Below are 21353 nucleotides of genomic sequence, written 5' to 3' on the forward strand. Positions count from 1 at the left end.
GGGTCAGGCATGTGCGTGCATGCCTAAAGAAAAATTGATTGGCCAAGTGTCCCAGTTTGGACGCCAACTGGACAGGTCTGTTGTCAATATGTTTACAGACGCAATGGGAAAACAAACTAGCTCTGTGATTCATCCCACATTATTAGAAGGTCCTGATTGTTATAATATAAAACATAGGAAAACCTCAATCCACAGTAATCGAATTCCTTGACCACCATTTACTCAAAAGATTGCATTAAATATTATGCGCTACTTTTTCTTAGAGAGATTGTAAACATAAGTAAAATAACTAATTTCTTTCAATTTCAGACTTTAATCTACTTGCTGCTGTTCTGAATTTGTCAAAAAGCTTGACCGCTGAGCAAGAGAGGCAAAGGGCTATTTTTACATCAGTAATGTACCCCCCTCCCTTTAAGCCAGTGTTGTGAGTGACAGCACAGCTGTGGTAAACTAGCTTCTACCTTCATCCAACACCAGATTCCACTGCACAGGGAGACGCTGGGTATATTTTCTCTTTCCCTTCTATTATAGCTTCCTTTATGGCTGCGCCCCTATCACCAGCATCCAGCTCAGGGTATGGGAGGGGTTCCGCGTGCAGTCGTGTTCGTGCAAGAGCAACTAGAAGGAACCCTAGGACGTAGTTGCAGTAGTAGTTGGCTTCTCTAAGGGGGCCCTGAAATAACATGGGCCGTATGTACTAAGGGCCCCCAGGCCAACAAACAGAATCAAAGAAACAAGCACAGACGCAGCATGGTGGCTGAGGAGGTTATCATCACCCTGTCCGGAGGAGCACCATGGGGCTTCAGACTACAGGGAGGAATCGAGCACCAGAAGCCTCTGCAGGTGGCCAAGGTATGATTGCCGGGAAACACAACAATGACAGTACTGTACCCGACTTTAAGTCATTTAGTGTTATTTCAGCCCACCATTCTTTAGTTCTAAAGAAACTTAAGATGTTTAGAGCTGCCTGCAGATGTAATGGACACCAGAAGCACAGGCCCCTGCACTGAAGTGTGGTGTGGAACTGATCCTCCACCAAAAAAGCCAAATGATTCATAGAGCAGTGACCTTTCAAGAACCATTTGAACTGAACATTAACCCCCTTAACCTTTGAGTCTTATATAGCTAATGTGCATTAATTGTACATTTTGTAATAACAATGCAAGAGTAGATTACCAGTTACAAGCCAAGCTTGCAGAATTACACTTTGTATGTAAAACGAAGAGGAACTAAAGTATTTGCTGTTTATGGCTCTAGTAGTTAATGAGAAGTTAATCAAAAAATGTTATATCTAACTTACTATTAGGAAACAAGGTGTTTTTATACTACATATAATTATTTGATACTGGTTTCTACTGTCATTTTGTAATTACTTGTTTAATAGTTGATCGTGAGCCTGTTCTATATTATAGATGTATGCTCTTTATTCTCTAACACACACCGTGTTACTGTAGTTTATGACTTACCGTAGCCTTTGAGGATTCAGGTCATATTTAATAACAAGTGGAATCATCTACTGTGTTTTCTATACACAGGATACAATGCCTGTATTTAATGCATTCATCAACTAATGATAAAGTTGCTTATTCTGGTTCAAGGTCATGTTGTTGTCATGGATATTTGTAATGTTTTGGGAAATAAAAATGGCCCTGGTTATGTATTTTACTTTAATCTGACACCTAAACTGATACCTAAACCATTGGTAATGGAGTATTATGGACTGTTTTCTATCTATCTAATGTTATAAGATCAGGCTGGTTTGACGCATCCACTAATCTTGGCTGTCAGGAGGAGTGTTGATTTTTATTGGTAGCTAGATGCTTGTCATCAAAGGTGAATTAGATTAAACTAATGGAATGGACACTCTCCCATATCAAGATGTGGTTCAGTGACAGGGAAGCTTACAGATCCCAGTTCACCACTTGGTCCTGAATATAACCTTTGCATTTACAGCGGTATCCTAAAAACCAAGTACAGTATTAGAATCTCCAGATCACTGACCATGTGCCATGTTTTAGTCTCTAATGCTCAATCAAAGACCAAAGGAGCACCCAGACTATAAAATGTCCTTTTAATCGTATAGTGACTGCATTAGCTTTTACACAGAATTAAAAAGCAGAGAATGTTACATTTCATTAACTCATCTCACGGTCTATTTAAAAGTAAGTATTTATAGACTGATTATTGCATCCTCAGTAAGGCGTGAACCTGTCAGTGTGAACAAAACCAGTGAAATCAGAGCCTGTCCTCCTGTGCTGGGTAAGATGACGGACAGGACAGGGGTTTGAGCAATGCCATGCTCCAGTTGATAAACAACACTAACACTGGCGCATGGGCAGCATCTTTTAACTGTCTGCCAGCCTACTGGGTGTTTTTATTTTTCTTTATTTAATTTATCGTAATGAAAATATTAGGATAAAATTATTTGACAGTTTGAGTATTGTAAACAATGTTGCACATTTTTGCTGACCGATCCCATCTGATTTTAGCAGATGTGTTAATTGTTTAAGAACGAGGCTATATTTTGAATATATTCAATTCAGTTCAAGTTTATTTGTATAGTGCTTTTTATGATACAAATCATTCCAAAGCAACTTATTTTAAATGAAGTTTCTACAATATTTAGTAGTAGCTTATCAGTGGTGACTGTCAGTTTGTGAGCATATGACAGATTAATTAAAGACATAGTCAAACAGACTATGAACACTATTAACCGCAATTATTATATGATGCAATAACCCTTATAGTTAAATTTGGTAGTTCTGTTGTTGATTCAGGGTTAGCATCATCTGAGGTCTTCTGAGGGTGAGCATCATCTCTTCTCAGGTGTTCTGGATCCAGACTGGAGCTTGTGTAAATCCTAGTTAGGCAAAACAGAGAAACAAATTGAGACATAATTAGCGAAGCTGCTGTTCCAACCAGGTAAAATTAAGTAGTTTAAGCCAAGCTAAATGATAATAATGCACTTTTGATCAGATATAATTGCAGTCCAAAATTATGAGAATTTAAAGACTAAAATTAAGGGATGCATTATTTGAATGCTTGGCGAAAGAGATGTGTTTATAATCTAGATTTAAACAGAGAGAGTGTGTCTGAACCCCGAACATTATCAGGATATTCCAGAGTTTGGGAGCCAAATGTGGAAAAGCTCTACCTCCTTTAGTGGACTTTGCTATCCTAGGAACTACCAAAAGTCCAGCATTTTGTGACCTTAGGGAGCGTGATGGATTGTAGCATTGTAGAAAACTATTTAGGGCCTTATAGGTAAGTGATAATACATTGTAACTGATAGGAAACTTAATAGGTAGCCAGTGCAGAGACTGAAGAATTGGGGTAATATGATCATATTTTCTAGATCTGGTAAGGACTCTAGTTGCTGCATTTTGGACGACCTGTAGCTTGTTTATATATTTCATACGGAGTTCATGGATATGCAACTATGTTGGTTCAATGGGTAACACTGTCGCCTCAGATGGAGATGGTCCCTGGCTCACCTGGTTGGAGTGTGTGCTATGGTTTCCTTTATAATCTGAAGACGTGCAGGATAGGTGATTTAGAGAGACTAAACGTGAACTATAGGAGACACTTACGGTACATAAGACAAGTGGTTTGGAGAATGCAAGGATGGATATAGAGTTAATGTTTACTCATATGTGATTATGATTCTGTGCAGATCTACTTTTAAAGATGGGAAGGATCTGAAATGTGATATCAATGCCTTAGTCTGTGTCTAATCTATGGAAAATAGTCAAGGCCATTTTAAAAGACTTTTTGATCTATGCATCAATTATCAACTGCAACATTTATCCTGTAGGTGCGCAAGCGAAGTAAAGCATGTCGTGCCGGACTGCGTGAGGGAGATGAGCTGGTATCCATCAATGAAAATTCCTGTGGGAGTCTGTCACATGCCCAGGCCATGAACCTGATCGACAGCATGCCAGGAACGCTACACATCCGGGTTAGGAGGTAAACCATCCTTTAATTTGCAGTGATAATGTGTGTCCTTACCTCAAATGGGAGCTGAAAGTAGGTGACTGTATTAACTGTAGTTATATCTCCGAGCCAGTGCTGTTGTGAGTTACTGTTTCTGACCACTCCTGTGCTATTTTGCCTTCTTTAATGTTTATCAGGACACCGGCTGGCTTCCAGTCAGTGGTTCTGGTTGCTCGAGCTCCTTCTCCCCGCATTGATAAAGAGTACCGTGCTGCCATTAGGGCCCTGTCCCCATCCAGCTCCCGACCTCACCAGTCCAGTGTACGGCACATCCACCGCGGATCCCTGATGTCCCCGACCGGACGCAGTGGATTGACTTCGCCGCCGGGCAGTGAGGCCTACTACGGAGAAACAGACAGTGATGCAGACGTGGCTGCTCATGAGAGACAACGCAAACAGAAACGACGTAGTCCCAGCAATTCACCTGGCAAGGCCGGTCGAGCCTCACCGGAGGGAGCAGAGACTTCAGAAATGAGTGGGTATGACAGTGCCTCGGATGCGCAAGTGTACAATCTTTTGGGGCCTAAAGAAAGAGAAGATGCAATGCCTGGTGTTGCACGCAGAGAGGTGATTTACCAACCCCCTCCGGATGGAGCCTGGTCCTCTCAGACCTCCACTGAGACGGATGACCAGAACCCACGAGAAGGGCTAATGGAAGAGGACAGTGGGTTCCAGGAGCCCAGAAATGTCCCCCCACTTGTTTCTCCAGAGAGAGCCAAAGAAGCTCTGATGCTAAGCTCTCATACTCAGTTGGTGCCCATGGTCGGGCCAGTTGACAATCCAGTGGATGAGGAACTCATATTAACATACATGGATAAAGCAAAACAAGCAAGTGAGTATATGCAGATCATTGCTCTTATGTTTGACTGTCTTCAAATACTGTGGTCAACACCTTCTTAAAGTCACAGCTTGTGATCGGCTGCATGTTAAACCTTGAAGAGATGAGGGCCGGTCATGAGTCTTTCAGCCTGCACCAGTGTCTATATTTGTCTTGAGGCTCACAGGGTTGATAACCTGAGCACTGCTTTGCATGAGCTGGCATAAGCATCTCCAGCTGCTAGCTTATATCAGGTGACAGTGCTCCTTACAGGCCTGCGCTCATTCTCTCCACCTAGATCAGCTGAAATATTGGAGAGTATTGTCAGTATTCTCCATATTGTTTTCAGACCTGTACAGAAGCATCTGGCTGGAATTTAGAGTCACTTAAATGTCATTAGTGCCAAACAAATTATCATACTTCAGAAGCCCAGTTAGTGTTCATGAAATGAGATGCATACAATTAGTTACACATGTTTAACATTCCAGCGCCTAGACACTTTATTGCACTGGTATCGCACCGATCCTGGATCACAGCTGCAGAATGTGTGATTGTTGATCCCAAATCAGGTGATAAACAACACATTGACATCTGTGTTTATGGCCAGATTACATGCTGTGGAATCAAATGTACTATTAATGGAATATTACTATTAAATATGCATTATATTCAACAGATGGATACACTGCATAATTCACATTAATTCATAAAATTAATTCTAGTGATATTACATTTTAAGTGGTAAAGCTACTTTCCTTGTTGTAAAAATGATTAGGTTTAAGAATAGTTTAGAAGTGAGACTTAGGGTTATGTGCCAAAGTTCCACTTTTTATAAAGTGTACAAGCATCTTCAGAGCCACAGCTATTTGAAATTTCAAGCTCTAGCATAAATAAATCTTATGACAAACCTAATCTGGATTTTAAATATTATCAAGCTCTTCTTTAAGGACCACAATTAAGCACTAGTAAATAACGAATCTCCTCATGGTAGAGAAATCAACTTGGCAGAAAAATGATTATGCTCTTTTTCTCTAATTGTTATAGAATACATATAATGAGTGGTCCCTGTTGCAAAATGCTTTGATTACAATTTTATTGGGTTATGCTATGAAAACTTTTGTTTGTTTGAATATGGTCTTTGACACATGACTTTGCAATACCATATGAAAATCTGGTCAATCTTATCTAGCCTTTTATGAATTCTTTATCTATAATATGTTAATGGAGGGGTTGCGTTTAGCAAGTGCATTTTGCAAATTTTTTTGCACAATTTTACAAGCCTAATGAGTCAGAAGAGCAATGTTGGCTTTATTAAACTCTATTTCTGACCGACATACAGTGTATAGTTTAAAAGCAAATAAACACAAATTCTTAACTCAATTCTTTCTTTATGTTATGCAGAATTGAACCGTGGAGATACGATCATAGACAAGCAGGTGAAAGAGGCTCGGTCCAAGTGCCGCACCATTGCCTCTCTACTGACAGATGCACCAAACCCTCATTCAAAGGGTGTTTTGATGTTTAAAAAGCGCCGGCAACGCTCCAAGAAATACACACTGACCAGCTTTGGAAGTGTTGACGAGGACATGAGGCAGGACTCTCAAGAGGAGGATAGCATATTTCCTGGCAGTGAATCAGAATTTGATGAGGAAGGTTTCTCTTCTGCGCCAGACCCCACATGGGACAGTGACTACCTTGAGATGCTGGAGAAAAGATCTGCTTCCAGAGGTCAGGAAGGAGAGGGTGGTGCTCTGAGTCCTGGTCTGAGTGATACATCTGGGAAGGGGGCACAGTTGTTTGAGCAGCAGAGGAGAAGGGCTGAGGAACATGCAAAGAAAATGGAAGCTGCGCAAGAAGACTTACAAAGCCAAATGCTGGGCATTGCACTGAAAGAGAAGCAAGCACTTCCCCAACTACAGACACTTCAACCACAACCAGACCCATTGGCACAGCCTAATGTCCAGCCACCACCAGTTGCTCCAAAACCTGCCAGACCTTCAAAAACTCTACATCATGAGGTTCCACCAGCAGAGACACAAAAAATAGCACAGATGAGCACATCTCTCACTGTCCCTGTCATGGTTAATGGAGATACTTCAAACATAATGGCACCAGTCTCCGCTGTGTTGCCCACAGAAACTGTGATGCCTCCACAACCAGCTCCTCTAGCAGAACTTCCTACCAGCTCTGTGTTAAACAGAACTGCCCGACCTTTTGCCCCAGGCTGTGTTACCAATAGGGCAGCCACTGCTCCTGTTGTGTTTCGCCCTGCAGTCAGTAAGAAGGCACCCAGACCCGTTTCAGTGGCTGTGATTGCACCTTCATTCCCTGCAGCATCAGAAGAGCATGCCATGGGTGTCAACCCTGCCTCCTTTGTTAGCCAATTCACAATGAGTCAAATGAGTGCTGATGTCCCTACTGAAAAGTTACCCACACAGGCCTTTATACTTGGAAAGTCTGTTCCTCCACCTGCTTCTGTATCCGTGGAATCATATTCTCAACCTGCTCTTTACTGCTCCTCAGTGGAAAACTTCCAGGTTGCATCAGTGCCACCTCCCATAGTTCAAACCCAAGAACCTACATTTTCTGTAGAAGCTGAAACCACTGCTCTTCCAGCATTCTCTGTTGACAACACAATGACCACTGTGGCTCCTGTTATGGCTCCTGTTTCTTCTCGGGCCATAGTAATACCAGCCCAACCCTCTTCTACTTTGACCCCTGCAGCTTCTGACCCCCCCTCAGCTGTAACTCTGCCGTCACCTGTAGACTATCGTGAAAAATCCTCTGCCACCCATAGCCGCACTGGCATTCTTCAAGAGGCCCGCCGCCGTAGTACCCACAAGCCAATGTTTAAGATTCCTGAAAGCAAGAAAAACTCACCAAACCCTGAATTATTGTCTATGGTGCAGAATTTCGACGAAAGACCCAGGCATGGATATTCTGAACCAGAAAATATTACTCACAACATTGATGACAATAGGACAAGGGTGCCACCACCTGTTGCCCCTAAGCCAAGAATCATCCCAGAAATGTCTCAGATCCCTCAGGCTGAGGGAAAAGGTGCAGAGTTGTTTGCTCGTAGACAGTCTCGCATGGATTCATTGGTTGTAAACTCTCCATATCTGCAGCCTGCACCTCTACAACCCCAACAACCCCAATCTGTCATAGACCTGATTGAACCACAAAAAACCTCGCCAAACCCATCCCAATGGAAGTATTCCCCAAATGTTCGTGCTCCTCCACCGATAGGTTACAACCCCTTGCTGTCTCCATCCTGTCCTATTGGGGTGCAGCGTGGGGGTGTCAAGGTGTCTGAGCGAAGTTCCACAGGAAGTAAGAGTGGTTATGGTGTCCCAAAAGAAGGTATCAAAGCCTTGGACTTCATGAGAAGGCAGCCTTACCAACTGAACCCTGCAATGTTTAGTTTTGGTGGTGGCACTAGCACACAGTCTTCAGTCTCCTCCTATCAGAGGCAACAAAGGGAGGGCCACACTCTGACGCCACCCAAGCAGATCCCAGTGAAGGCGGCACGTGTGTATGAAATCAAACGATTCTCCACTCCCACCCCGATGTCGGCACCAACTCTCAACCCCATAGTGATTGTACCACGCTCACACACCACACTTGGAGAGCACATCTCTCGTTCTGACATGACGTCCCCTCTACCTGAACCTGTACCTGAATCAACTCCAGCTCCTTCACGAGCCCCAGGCCTCCCAGAGCTCCCTAAAATTTCAGCTGTGCCCATCCCTCACCCCATGCCGTACTCGCCCCCAGCTCCCATGTCGAGTATGTCAAACCTAAGTTTCTCTGGGCTTCAAGCTGCCAAACAGTTTAAGAGTGCCCCTGAGTTAAGTTCCCTAAAACCACACCCCTTAAAGTCCCCTATCCAAGTTCCCAAACCTCGCTTTATTGCAACACGTGGGGGTATTCAGCCCCGCGTCTGGAGGCCTGGAACACTTCCTCACTGATAACGTTACTTTACATGTGGAAGAAGCTGAACCATCTGCTTCTGTTGCAGTCTCAAAATTCACATGTTTCAAATATGACTTAATATAACTTGAAGATACAAAGATATTATATTGTCCATTTCAGATTAAATATAATGTGGAGTATCCCTGATAGCACATGTACATCACGGAGAGGTCCATTTGACGTCTGAATTTATATCTGCAAGACGTATTTTTTAGAGCGTTTGCTCGTCTTCAAGACATCTTGGACGTTTCCTATCAGATGTCAAATAGACATTAAGAAAATGTCTTTAAGATGTTTAGGATTTCAAATGTATGTAAAACTGACATCTTAAAGCCGTCTATCAGATGTCTGTACACAGCTTTCCAGATGAAGTGAAGAATGTGTGCTTTCTGAGATATTTGTCAAATCAAAACTTTCCAAGCTGAAAAATTCAGAATGTCTGCTAAATGTTCATCAATATGTTTAAAAGCTTCAGTATTGTCAACAAAATCTATTCACTCTTTAATTTCTCAGTGCACGTTCACATTCATGTGAACAATTGCGTATAATTTATCTATGCTATTCCAAAGAAAAACATGGTTTGGCTTCGTAAACATCAATCAAAGTGTAGCTTCTCTACCTCTGAACTGGCTCTCCTGATGTCACTTAGATGATGTTAATCAATAGTCAAATAGCTACTTGGTCATTGTTTTAGCAGGGGGCTTTCACACTAGCACTTTTGGTGCAGGTGCAACAAAACGAGCAAGACTCCATTCATTTTTCACAAACGTACCATGGTTCGGAACTATAAAAAAAAAAAAAAAAAAAAACAAACAAACAAGCGCAGCGAGGGGGTAGCAATCGAGCTCTGATTCGGACCAGGCAACTGAACCTAGTGTGAAAGCACCCTAACATTAGGTCTGGCTCCCTAGTAGTATGTAGGTTGATGGCCAGGTTTTTATTTATTTTAACAATTTTTTTTAATTCAGTCATTTCCTAATGGAAAACATCAAGATGCGTCATATTTTTTTTTTCTCATTACATATCTTATTTCATTCATATATTAGAACCAGAATGGGTATATATTAGCCAAGTGTGCCCAAACACATAGAGTCGCATTAAGGAAGTAAAAAAGGGTTGCAAATGTCAATTCATGTTGACTTTAAATCCAGCATATACCGGTAATATTGTATAGCTGTGGATAGGCATGTGTCACAGAGTATTTATTTGTCAGTGATTGCTAGACTATGTGTTTGTGCAGTGCAGTGTTCCCAATTTTATAGGGATAAAAAAAACATTATGACAAAACATTTTACATGAATTGGATCGATATAAAAAAAAAAAGAAATTCTTCAAATACTAAAATATGGTCTCTTTGCATATCTTTGGTCAAAAGCTTGATCTGCTTGACATATAAAAGCATGGAAAAATACCTAAAAAAAAAAAAAAAAAAAAGACAAGCTGAGGCTTTGTTTTGCTCTTATGCTCTTAGGTCAATCAGAAATGATATCTCCTGGCAGAGCCCGGGCTGAACAGGTGCATAAGGGTCACAGCCTATTTGTAGGAGAAAAGTAAACAGGGTACTAGGTTTGTTCCTAAAAATGTGCTCTGACTCGATTTTTGGCCTTATATCTGTCTATTGATATATTAAACGGATGACATTAATGAAAACTTGAGTTTTTATTTTTTATAGAAACATATTTAAGTGGTCAAATCAGTAAGTGTTGGAAAGGTACAATGTTGGAGACAGTCCTAGAAAAAGACATGTAGGCTATCTGAGCACTGAAGCAAATCTGTCTCATGAAGACACAAAGTGCAAAGCTAGCACTGTTCAGGATTATCCGAAGGTTAATTAGCCAAACTGGATTTACTGGAATTAGTCAGAATACTCATAGCAACATGAAATATTTGAATGGCATGTGCGGCAATGAGGCCGATCATTTCGAGGATGGTTTGTTTTCGGATTGTGTTCCCAAAGTCCTCAAGAACCATGGCAGTGTCTTCTAGGGCTTTTAACATTACGGGAACAATAGATTGAGGTTCAAGGAAGAAAAACGGTTTATAGCAATGTGTATTAAATATAGAGAGAGAATGAATAAATATTAATTGTAGAAACGGCAGGTGAGAATATTTCAGGACTCATTTTTTTATTATATTTAGAAATTGAATAAGGAGTTGATATGGAGTATATCCACAATTTTGTTTGGCTTTCCAGTTAATCTCAATTATTTTATTTTATTTTAAAGCTTTACATTGTTCAGTGCTCTTAATTTTGGCTGTTGTACAAATCATTAGATCGATGTGTCTTGGTAAAAATCTACTGTCTTTAATGTCTCTGGTGTTTTTGTTTGTGCTCAGCTGAATTTTAGGACCTAAGTAATTCTAACTAAAAGTGTCTTGTATTTCTAATGCCACGAATAGTTTCAATAAAACATGCTTGAAATTTCACACAATGTCTCTGTCTCAAGGCAAGTGACAAACTACTGCATGTAATGATGTCTCACGTGAATGCACATTCAAACCAAATGTCTGAATTACTTTTTACAAATGAAGAAAGGTCATTGAATTACTCTGATTAAGATGGGAAAACTCAGTGACACACTCTAACATTTGAAAAAATGAATTAGCAGTGTCAAAGTGTTCCTTTTAGAAAGAATAAAAACAGAATTTATGGGGTGAGAAAGATAATCACCACATGGTGGCGCTTATGTCCCACTTTTCAGAATAGAAAAAAGGCTAAGTAGGGAAATGTGACAGTATATTTCAGGTTATTTTTATTTATTTATGAAACTTTAATAGTTTACTATAATTTTTTTTATACTGATCTAACAACATTTTCTCTCCACTAAAACTAAATCTACCCCGATCTTTTTGTTTTTAGATAAAGATTTAATATTTTTTATAATTTCTTTCCCCTCAGGGGAAATGCTGGTTGGTCCTATAAACTATCCTATAAACGACAAACCTGTACGCACACACACACCTGCAGATGTTTCCTTTACAATTATTATAATTTCAAATCACAATAAATGCCATTTACATGAGTCTACTACAACTGAAACTGGCACCTTTCTCAAGCATTTGCTGTATTCCTATATATTGAGGGCTGATAATGTTCAGGCACTTTTTATGGCTGCTCCACACTTTCTCTACTTAGATTCCATTTATGAGTGGAACCTTCCTGAATTAACAAAGATAGAGAGAATCTGACGAGTTCTCGGGTTCATATGGTGGAAATGATGTAGGTGAGAAAAGCGATATAATAAGCATTGTCTCTGAGAAAGGTGAGAAAATGTCAACTGAAATTATACTTCTTCACTAGTAGAGAATGTATGGAGTAATTAAAGAGAATTATATTATTCATAGGAATTTTACTGTACTGAATGATTGTGTGCGTGTTATCTGTGTGTATATCTGTCTATATCTATCTATCTATCTATCTATCTATCTATCTATCTATCTATCTATATATATATATATATATATAGATAGATAGATAGATAGATAGATTATATAGATATATATATATATAAACAGTAAAGTAAAATTCCTTGTTTGATTACAAAGCATAACTCTCGACCCAAGCAGCTACATCAAACTTGAGAGACTTTGCCAATAATTTTCTCATTCACACCACAGCTATTTAGAACCGTGTCATATAAGTGTAACATGGGCTGCCCTGTCCAGCACTGACCTCTATGAATGCTTAAATCATTATCATAAAAATAAATTTAGCACAGTTTCAGGGCCAACTGCTGGATTTAAAAAGTGCAAATCCTATCACAAGTTGAAGGTGATTAACGAAAGAAGAAAAAGTGCAAATCTACCACTGCCCTTTTGCCCTGTCAAGCTATTTGATAACTATTTGCAATCACCCGGTCTCTCTCCTTCTCCGCTATATTTAGCCAATGAAGCATCTGCAATAAAGATATTAGTCTCTTTATATTCCCATCAGCAAAGTGCTGTGCAGACCAAATGCACCCCCCCCCACCCCTACCTCCCCTTTCATACCCCGTCTCTCCCTCACCCATGAAGATCTGCCATCCAAGTCCCGACTGGATTTTGCACGCCTTGGGTTCTTGGTCCAGCCGCAGGTCAAAGGTACTCTGGAATTGGTAAACTTCTTAGCAATAAACCTTTTCCTATTTTCACTGTACCTTTGAGACCACTTCCCGTAAGCAGTCTAGAGCCTTGGTAAGTGGATTATGTGATTTTGTTCTGTTACTTTACTAATCGCACACACTGCTTAACTAACAGCTGCATGAAGGCAATGAAAACAGAACCAGCAGAAATCCTGTTGCTGGTGTGAAACCCTGTCTTAAAGTTTGCAAGCACTGATGGCACATTCTTATTTAAGTTTGGACTGATTGTAATATTCATGTTTGAATACTCCAGTGCATTTTTGCTGCGAGAAAGTGGAATGTGCTAAACACTCCCACCCAACCTGGCTGATGATTTTATGTGGAATGCAAAGCCTGTGCTGTCCAGCTGCAGGAACTGAAGCCCGGTGGACCCTAGCTTGTGGTTATTTTACAGTGTGGAGTCTCACCACACGTCAGTCCATGGTGTTGTTTCAGTTTGAGAGAGATTTCCTATTTCTACAAAGCATTAAGTAACAGTGTACATGTGTTTATGTGTGTGTTTGTGACCAATCCTGAGTGTCTGACAATAAAGACCAATGCCACGACTCGCCACTAAAAGGCCTTGCTTTAAAAATAGCCATACCTTATTGAGTTACAGTCAAGTCGATGCAGTGTTTGCCATTAACAGAGCCTTAAAAAATAGCAGATACACCGTGTGCTGGAAAGTTAATTAAAAAAATTAAAAGACAGGCCTAAATTGCACTTTACCTGGACCTCCATGTCCAGACTTTAAAAGTGAAAAAAAACTGCACAAAATCAAACAATTCATATGCATTAAATAGTTGCTTGGTTGCTATATATTGATGTCTGTGCTGTTGATGTCCCACCAAAATTATGTCACTTCTTGGAGAAGGATGCCATTAACAAATTAGTTTTTTTTTTTTTGTAGGAAATGTATAAAATACTTTAGGATGGAAAGTGAAATTAGTGAATTTAGTTTTGTTTGAAAATGTTTGAATACAAAAAAAGCACTTTGAGTATTAATTAATATATATATTAATTATATATATATATATATATATATATATATATATATATATATATATATATATATATATAATTATTAAAAATTTGTAAGAATGATCCAACCTTATAAACCATAAGGATTTTTATTTCTTGTCATTTCTTCTGCGATTCCAGAGTTTGCTTTTCTGTAAGGCTCATACTAGTAATGCTCGAACAATGTAGTCAATTATATTTGACATCATGCATCTGTCATTGGAATCTGAGGAACGTGAGCTTGTTCATATCTACACTGTTCTTCTCTATTATTCCTCAGAGTTTGCAAAAATAATACCTGTTAATTTACTTTCAACTAGAAACTACTCCAAACTACTGCAAAATGACAAGGCAGAGACACATTTTAGTATCTGATCAAATCAACTCTGATTTGTTTTCCCAGTCTGGAATCATGCCTCTGTCAGGAACACCAGCCCCACCGTCCAAGAGGAAAAGACTCTCCAAGATCATCACTGACCTGTCACACGTAACCCAAGATGGTAAAACACCCACAGCTTCAGCTTTATGCTTGATGTTTGCGTAATCATTCCATACTTCCAAACATGTTAGACAGCTTCAAAAATGTCCTGAAAGGGAATTGCAGTACAATTTGAAGCTTCTGTTTTAATATATATTATAATGTGTGTGTGTGTGTATATGTTATATATTTTTCCCAGAATTTTTTGCAGTCTTCAGTGTCACATAATCTTTTAGAAATTAGTTACGTTAGTTAAAATTAAACTTTTGAAATGGTAATATTTCATAGTTTCTACAAAAAGTATTAAGCAGTACAACTATTTTCAGCATTAATAACATTAAGAAATGTTTCTAAAGTACCAAATCAACTTATGATTTTCATAAGATCATAGAGAAGACTGGAGTAATGATTGCTGACAAATCAGCTTTGCCATGACAAGAAATCTAGTTTAAAAATATACTTTAAGCTTTTAAACTGTAAAAATATTTAATAACATTATAGACTGTATCATCAAATTAATGCAGCCTTGATGAGCATTGGAGACTTCTTACAAACACACACACACACAAACGTCGAATTTGAGAATAACATGATACTAAGGTCTGGGACTAAATAACAGATTTTCATATAATTAAAAAGTGTGTTTGTTTAGCTTTGCTGACAGGTGCCAACTGTTTATTGGGACCATCATCTTCATTTCGAGGACTGTCACTAAGGTTTCTTTTGGATTTAATATGTTTTAATGAGGAGTAATATGTCAGCAACAACATGTATCTTGTAGATTTCATAGCTGAAATGTCAGCCGTGTCTCTGATTATTATCTCTCCATCCCCTTCATCATTATAATCCTGGGACATTTACTACACTGAAAGAACATTACATTAGTGTCTCCAGCGGAAATTAAGTCTAATTGATACGTTCTTTTTTTTTCATGCTTTTGAATGCGAGTGAAAAATTGTTGTTGTGGAAGAATGGAGAGACTCTTGCAATCCTGATACGTTGAAATGTTTTTCTTTAGGTAGCATTATTTTAATATGATGAAACAGTGACTACTGCATAGACTTGATATCGTTCAAATGATTTTATTGTTTGTATTAATACTGTTATGAACATTTCCAAGGAACTGGGGGTGATTTTCCAGCACAAACAGTGGGTGGTAGGATGACTGATAGCTATTTAGTTACTGTTATGATTACAATGCAGGAAAAATAGATACATCTGTATAAATATGAATGACGATACTAGAGAATCAGGGACATTATTTTTTTCTTTCCAAGTGACCATGCACAGTTAAAATAGATGTGAACTGAATAGAGTATTACAATGCTGATCGCTCTTTAATATACCTTTCATTTACTAGTTTGCCAGATACTTTTGATCTACTTCATTTTGTGGTGTTTTGTAAAGGATTTAGACTCAGAATTTTGTTATTAAATGATAAACAAAAACTGGCATGTTAGTGAATAACAACTCTTTTTGTTTTTTAGAGTATGAATCAGAGCCCAATGCCTCAGAATTTGACTTGGGGAAAAAGATCAGGGCACCCAAGGATATCATGCTGGAGGAACTATCCCTAATGAAGAACAAAGGCTCTAAGATGTTCAAGATGAGACAGCTGCGTGTGGCCAAGTTCATCTATGAGAACAATCCTGACTTCTTCAGTAGTGAGTCCATGGTAAGGCAGGCAAAGAGCTATCGACATCTCTGTATTTGTTGTCAGATTATTTGCTTTAAATGATCATTATTCCTCAATCTCAGTGTTCTACATTCATCCTATTATGATTCTTTATTCTGGCCAAGTTCTTATTTAAATGCAACATTCCAAGCGTGATTTAAATGCTCATTTGAAAAAAAAAAAAAAACATATTCCACTAGTTATTTTGTTACTCTGTGTAAAGGATAACCTCCAAAAGTTCATGCCCAGTCTTGGGGGCCAGATGTTGGTGGATGTTGGTGGCCACGTGATTGGTGGGCAGATGGCTGGCCAGGCTGGTGGGGCCAGCATAGCACCAGTGCCTCCTACTAAACCCGGAAGCTATGGAAAGGGAGCAGTGGGTGGGCTGCAAGCAGGTGGGCTCACTGGTGGAGCTGGAGGTGCCGGAGTGGCAGGAGGAGCAGGGGGGAAGGATGGTGTGTCAGGAGATGCCTCACGGAGTGAGTAGGATCCCAGATGGAGACCTTTATACACTAGCCAGCTCTGCTCACCCACACTAGAAACTGCCATGGAGACTCACCATGAAACTTGTTAAACGGGGTTATTATCGTTGCCTAAAACTAAAACGTCATTGTAAACAAAACAAACAAACAAAAAGTACTGGTAATTTTTTTGCTGTAAATTTTATGGCCATTTCCATTAATTGTAAAACACAATTAATGAAGTGCAAAATTCAACTAAACTAAATGTTAAAAAAATCTAAAACAATTATATATACATCATATTAGATAAAAAAATGTAAACTAATAGAAAATTATAAATGTTGCTTTGGCAACTGAAGTGAAATTAAAACTAAAATAAAAATAAAAACTAATGAAACATACAGTACATACTGTAGATAGGTGTATTTAAAAACATCAAAAACTATTAAAACTGTCATGTCATTACAAACCTTTTTTTTTTTTTTTTTTTTTTGCTCTAATGTTACTCATTGTGTGGACAAAACCAGTCACACAGGTTTTGGAATGATATGAGGGGGAAGTAAATGATAGAAGACAGATTTTTTATTTTTGGGTGTATTATGCCTTTAACTAATGGAACACTTACACGTTTACTAATGGAATGCAATTACTTTCAATCAGTTTATATTTCTCAATAGGTGAGGAACATTCTAAGGCTGCTTTGGAAAAAGGAAAAAAGAGGGCTGCATATGAGAATACATACGTTTCCCCTTGGGAACGGGCTATGAAGGGCAATGAAGAACTTGTAGCCACAATGAAGGCTCAAATGCCAGTACCCTGCTCTCAAAAAGAGCTGCGTAAATATAAGTGCTTCAACAGGTGCGGCTGCATTTCTTGGTATAGGCTGGACAATCTTTTCCTTGCATCCAACAATAGTAATTCTCCAGACCTATTGTTTCCTTTTTGCCTTTAATTGGTCAATCTCTTTCTAGGAGTGCTCTGCCTTATGGGGGTTTTGAGAAGGCCTCACAGCTGATGACCTTCCAGCTGCCAGACATCGAGGTGGCCACGGAGGAGCCTGAACCTGCAGTGGTGTACCATCATGATATCGGTTCACGACCCTCCTTCAACCGCACACCTATCGGCTGGGGGGGCAGTGGTGAACCAGGCAGCTTTCACATGGAGTTGGATACTATACCATTCGATGGCGAGACTGACGACCTGTGAATCTACCTGTGCACACAGTCACAATGCAACAATCCATCAGGAGATTGGCAAACCTCTCTCACTGTACATGTAACTTTGAATCTAAATCTGCCTCTGAATGTGAGCTTTAAACAAAAACAAAAAAAGATATACGCATGCATTGGTGGAGGATTTTTATTTATTTATTTATTTTTTGCATGAAGAATACCAGTTTAAATGAAGGTGTCAGGTGGAGAATGAAGTTTTGATTCGCTTGTTATGTTGCCAGCATGTTGCACTTTAGAAGGGAACAAATGAGCATGATGTCCCTTCAGCAACAATGTCATGTTAGCACTTGCAGTGATGGACTTCTTTTTTCTTTCACTTATCTCCCATTAAGTCCCAATTTAGCATTTCATTTTAGTGTCATTTACAGGAGTAAATGCTAACTAAAGTCATGATCATCATGCATTTATGATTATAATGTTGTGGAACATCTTACACAATACTGTTGTTTCTGCTATAGTAAATTACTATTATTACAAGTAACATGAGCGCATTATGCATATTAATATACTAATCATATCCATGTCTTCACAAACATTAATGCAAAAATTCAAAAATAAAAATTCTAAACTACTGTCAGCACACCGCTACATGGCCATTCTTTAATAAATAATTGATAACTTCTGTTTTTGTTGTGGTCTCGCTTCAATAAGCTGTGTCGTTTGTGACTATAATTAAATTGGGAAGGATAAAGTGAGCCATAAGTATACAGTTCTTTTTAAAGCATTAAAATAAATATATAAAACAATAAAAACAGATGAAATAAATCCAATAGGTGGAGCAGTAACTGAATTAATGTGACTCACAAATCAACGGAACATGTATTTTGTTATGTCTGACTCAAAATAACCGAGAACTGTTTCTTTATTTAAATAAAATTGAATATATATATATATATATATATATATATATATATATATATATATATATATATATATACACACACATCGCTTGATATTCTGGGCTCCTTGTAGAGTTACATTGAATAGTATAATTTCCCCCAAATTTACTAAAAGTCGTTAATGGAATCGTCAATGATGTCGTTCAAAAATGAACGATTCCCATGAGTACTTACGAACCCTGTTTAACAACCATCCCAGGATACGGCCCAGTTCCCTCTCGAGGCGGTAACTCAACATTACGTCAGCTAAGACGTATATGGGGAACTCTTCCCTTCTCCACTTTCACTGAAATCTTATTGGCTAACGCCAGCTGGGGACAGCTGGCCAATTGACGCGAAGCATGCAAATACTGGCGGGTAAGCGTGCAGTATAAAATGCATGGGCGCGAAAATTACGTCAGAATCTCTTTCTTCACGCTAGAAGTCTTATCTAAGTCATCGTGGAAGTTGCAATAGAGGACTACTCACCCTGTTTTTCCTCTCCGCATCCGATGGCTGCTAATGCTAGATTCGGACCTTCAACAGTTCTGTGTGACCTGCTTGGGATTCTCACACGGACAACACTTGCGAAAAACCCAGTGTACCGAGCTGCCAGTGCGCGCCCTCAGAGCCAGAGTGGCTCGGAGGACGGCGGGAATGAGGCCCACTGCCGCCAGCGAGCCGCTGGTGGGCCCTCCCCCGCCCGAAGACGAGTTTGACGTCGGCGTGGTGGACTATAGCTTCCGCGAACTTCGTCCTCTTCGGAGCTGGCGAGGAAAACGACTCCATGTCGCTTCGACGTCGAAAAAGGTTTGGGCCTCTCAGTGGGACCGCCCCGACCAAGAGGGCCCTGAGACCTCCAGGAGAAGCTCGTCAGGGTCTTCGGAAAGGTCGTCTCGGAGCTGAGTCTCGCCTGCAACGCACATGACGAGCCTGTGATGGGTAACTAGACTCGTGGCTCCTCCAGTCGAGCTGCTACCAGATGGCATGCAAGAGCTCGTGGTGAAATCGTGGGCTGCACCCCAATCGGCGCGCACCCACTCTGCTACGAAGGCCATATCACGCACGTGGACGGGACGGAAACCCTCCCCCCGTCTAGGAGACTGTTACCACACACCTGTGCTCGTCTCCCTCTGCTTTTGGTCCGGACCACAGTCTAGAAAGAGCAAGTGCAGCTTCTGCTCTTTACCAGGGCAATACTCAAGGTGTTTCAGGCAAACGGCGGCACAGTAGCGCTGACGTCATCAGGATCGCGGCAACTGATCTCGCGCTGATTGCTATTAAGCGCTCTGCTCAGCTTTTTCACGGAGCTCATGGTCATCTTTACAGGCACCTATGGCTTCCCTAGCTGTCCTGAAAGACGCGGACCGTAGGCCGCTCCTAAACGTTCCAGTTGCTCCCTCCGGCCTCTTTGGTGACGTCATGGAGCTATTCTCAGAGACGCAGAAAGCGCGCCAAAGTATGAGCCATGTGATACCCCGTCGCTCACCCCAGTCTTCTTCTGCGAGATTCTTATGCACCGGGCCAGGCTCTGAAACCAGCTAAAATAACCCGCAGTGGCACCCCGCTCTGAACCGGACGCTCGTTTCTGCCGAAACTAGCAGTGGTAAGAGCCTGGAAGGAAACGTCAGGGTCAGTTGAGGACCCCGCGCCGCGAGAGAGCCAGCGCGCCATACGAGCCGTCTCCCTGACGGTGAAAGAGTGAGTGAGCGGGAGGCCCCGCCCCCAAGCGCCATGTTCATATGCATCATGTCCCCCATTTCCTTCGGGCGACGATTGCTATGTCTGTTTGAATGCTGTTTGTGTGAGTTCCACAATAAAAGCAGGTATACAATCAGCGAAAGAGCTTTACTGCCTCTTACACTCATCTCTGTGTCACTCGCCCTGTCTCAGATCAGTGCAGAGCCACAACCCATGATTATACTGGCCTCGCGAGAGTGCCAACACCACATAAACACGGTGTCACCCTCAATGTTCAGATGCATCATGTCCCCCATGTTTCTTCGGGTGACGATTGCTGTCTGTTTGAATGCTGTTTGTGTGAGTTCCACAATAAAAGCATGTTACAATCAACTAAAGAGCTTTACTTCCTCTTACACTCATCTCTGTGTCACTCGCCCTGTCTCAGAACAGTGCAGAGCCACAACCCATGATTACTGGCCTCGCGAGAGTGCCAACACCACATAAACACGGTGTCACCCTCAATGTTCAAATGCATCATGTCCCCCATGTTTCTTCGGGCGACGATTGCTGTCTGTTTGAATGCTGTTTGTGTGAGTTCCACAATAAAAACAGGTATACAATCAGCGAAAGAACTTTACTGCCTCTTACACTCATCACTGTGTCACTCGCCCTGTCTCAGAACAGTGCAGAGCCACAACCCATGATTATACTGGCCTCGCGAGAGTGCCAACACCACATGAACACGGTGTCACCCTCAATGTTCAGATGCATCATGTCCCCCATGTTTCCTCGGGCGACGATTGCTATGTCTGTTTGAATGCTGTTTGTGTGAGTTCCACAATAAAAGCATGTTACAATCAACTAAAGAGCTTTACTTCCTCTTACACTCATCTCTGTGTCACTCGCCCTGTCTCAGAACAGTGCAGAGCCACAACCTATTATTATAATGGCCTCGCGAAGGAGCGAGAGTGCCAACACCACAAAGACACATGCATCATGTCCCCCACATCACTATGGGTGACGATTGCTATATGTGTTTAA

The 21353-nt window shown here is 40.5% G+C and overlaps 2 protein-coding genes across 2 annotated transcripts; both read left to right on the forward strand.

Moving 5' to 3' along the window:
• The first annotated feature begins 517 nt into the window (after nt 1-517).
• LOC113112729 (synaptopodin 2-like protein) lies at nt 518-10219 on the forward strand. The gene is made up of 4 exons (XM_026278517.1): nt 518-852; nt 3815-3966; nt 4131-4825; nt 6212-10219. Exons 1-4 carry the CDS (start codon nt 751-753, stop codon nt 8779-8781), a joined length of 3519 nt encoding a protein of 1172 aa, XP_026134302.1. The 5' UTR covers nt 518-750; the 3' UTR covers nt 8782-10219.
• A 2532-nt stretch (nt 10220-12751) lies between these two features.
• On the forward strand, nt 12752-18330 carry LOC113112741 (myozenin-1-like). The gene is made up of 6 exons (XM_026278572.1): nt 12752-12958; nt 14309-14405; nt 15871-16058; nt 16282-16537; nt 17197-17377; nt 17491-18330. Exons 2-6 carry the CDS (start codon nt 14318-14320, stop codon nt 17723-17725), a joined length of 948 nt encoding a protein of 315 aa, XP_026134357.1. The 5' UTR covers nt 12752-12958; nt 14309-14317; the 3' UTR covers nt 17726-18330.
• The last annotated feature ends 3023 nt before the right edge of the window (nt 18331-21353 follow it).

Source organism: Carassius auratus, chromosome 13 (assembly GCF_003368295.1).
Source record: "Carassius auratus strain Wakin chromosome 13, ASM336829v1, whole genome shotgun sequence".
NCBI lineage: Eukaryota > Metazoa > Chordata > Actinopteri > Cypriniformes > Cyprinidae > Carassius > Carassius auratus.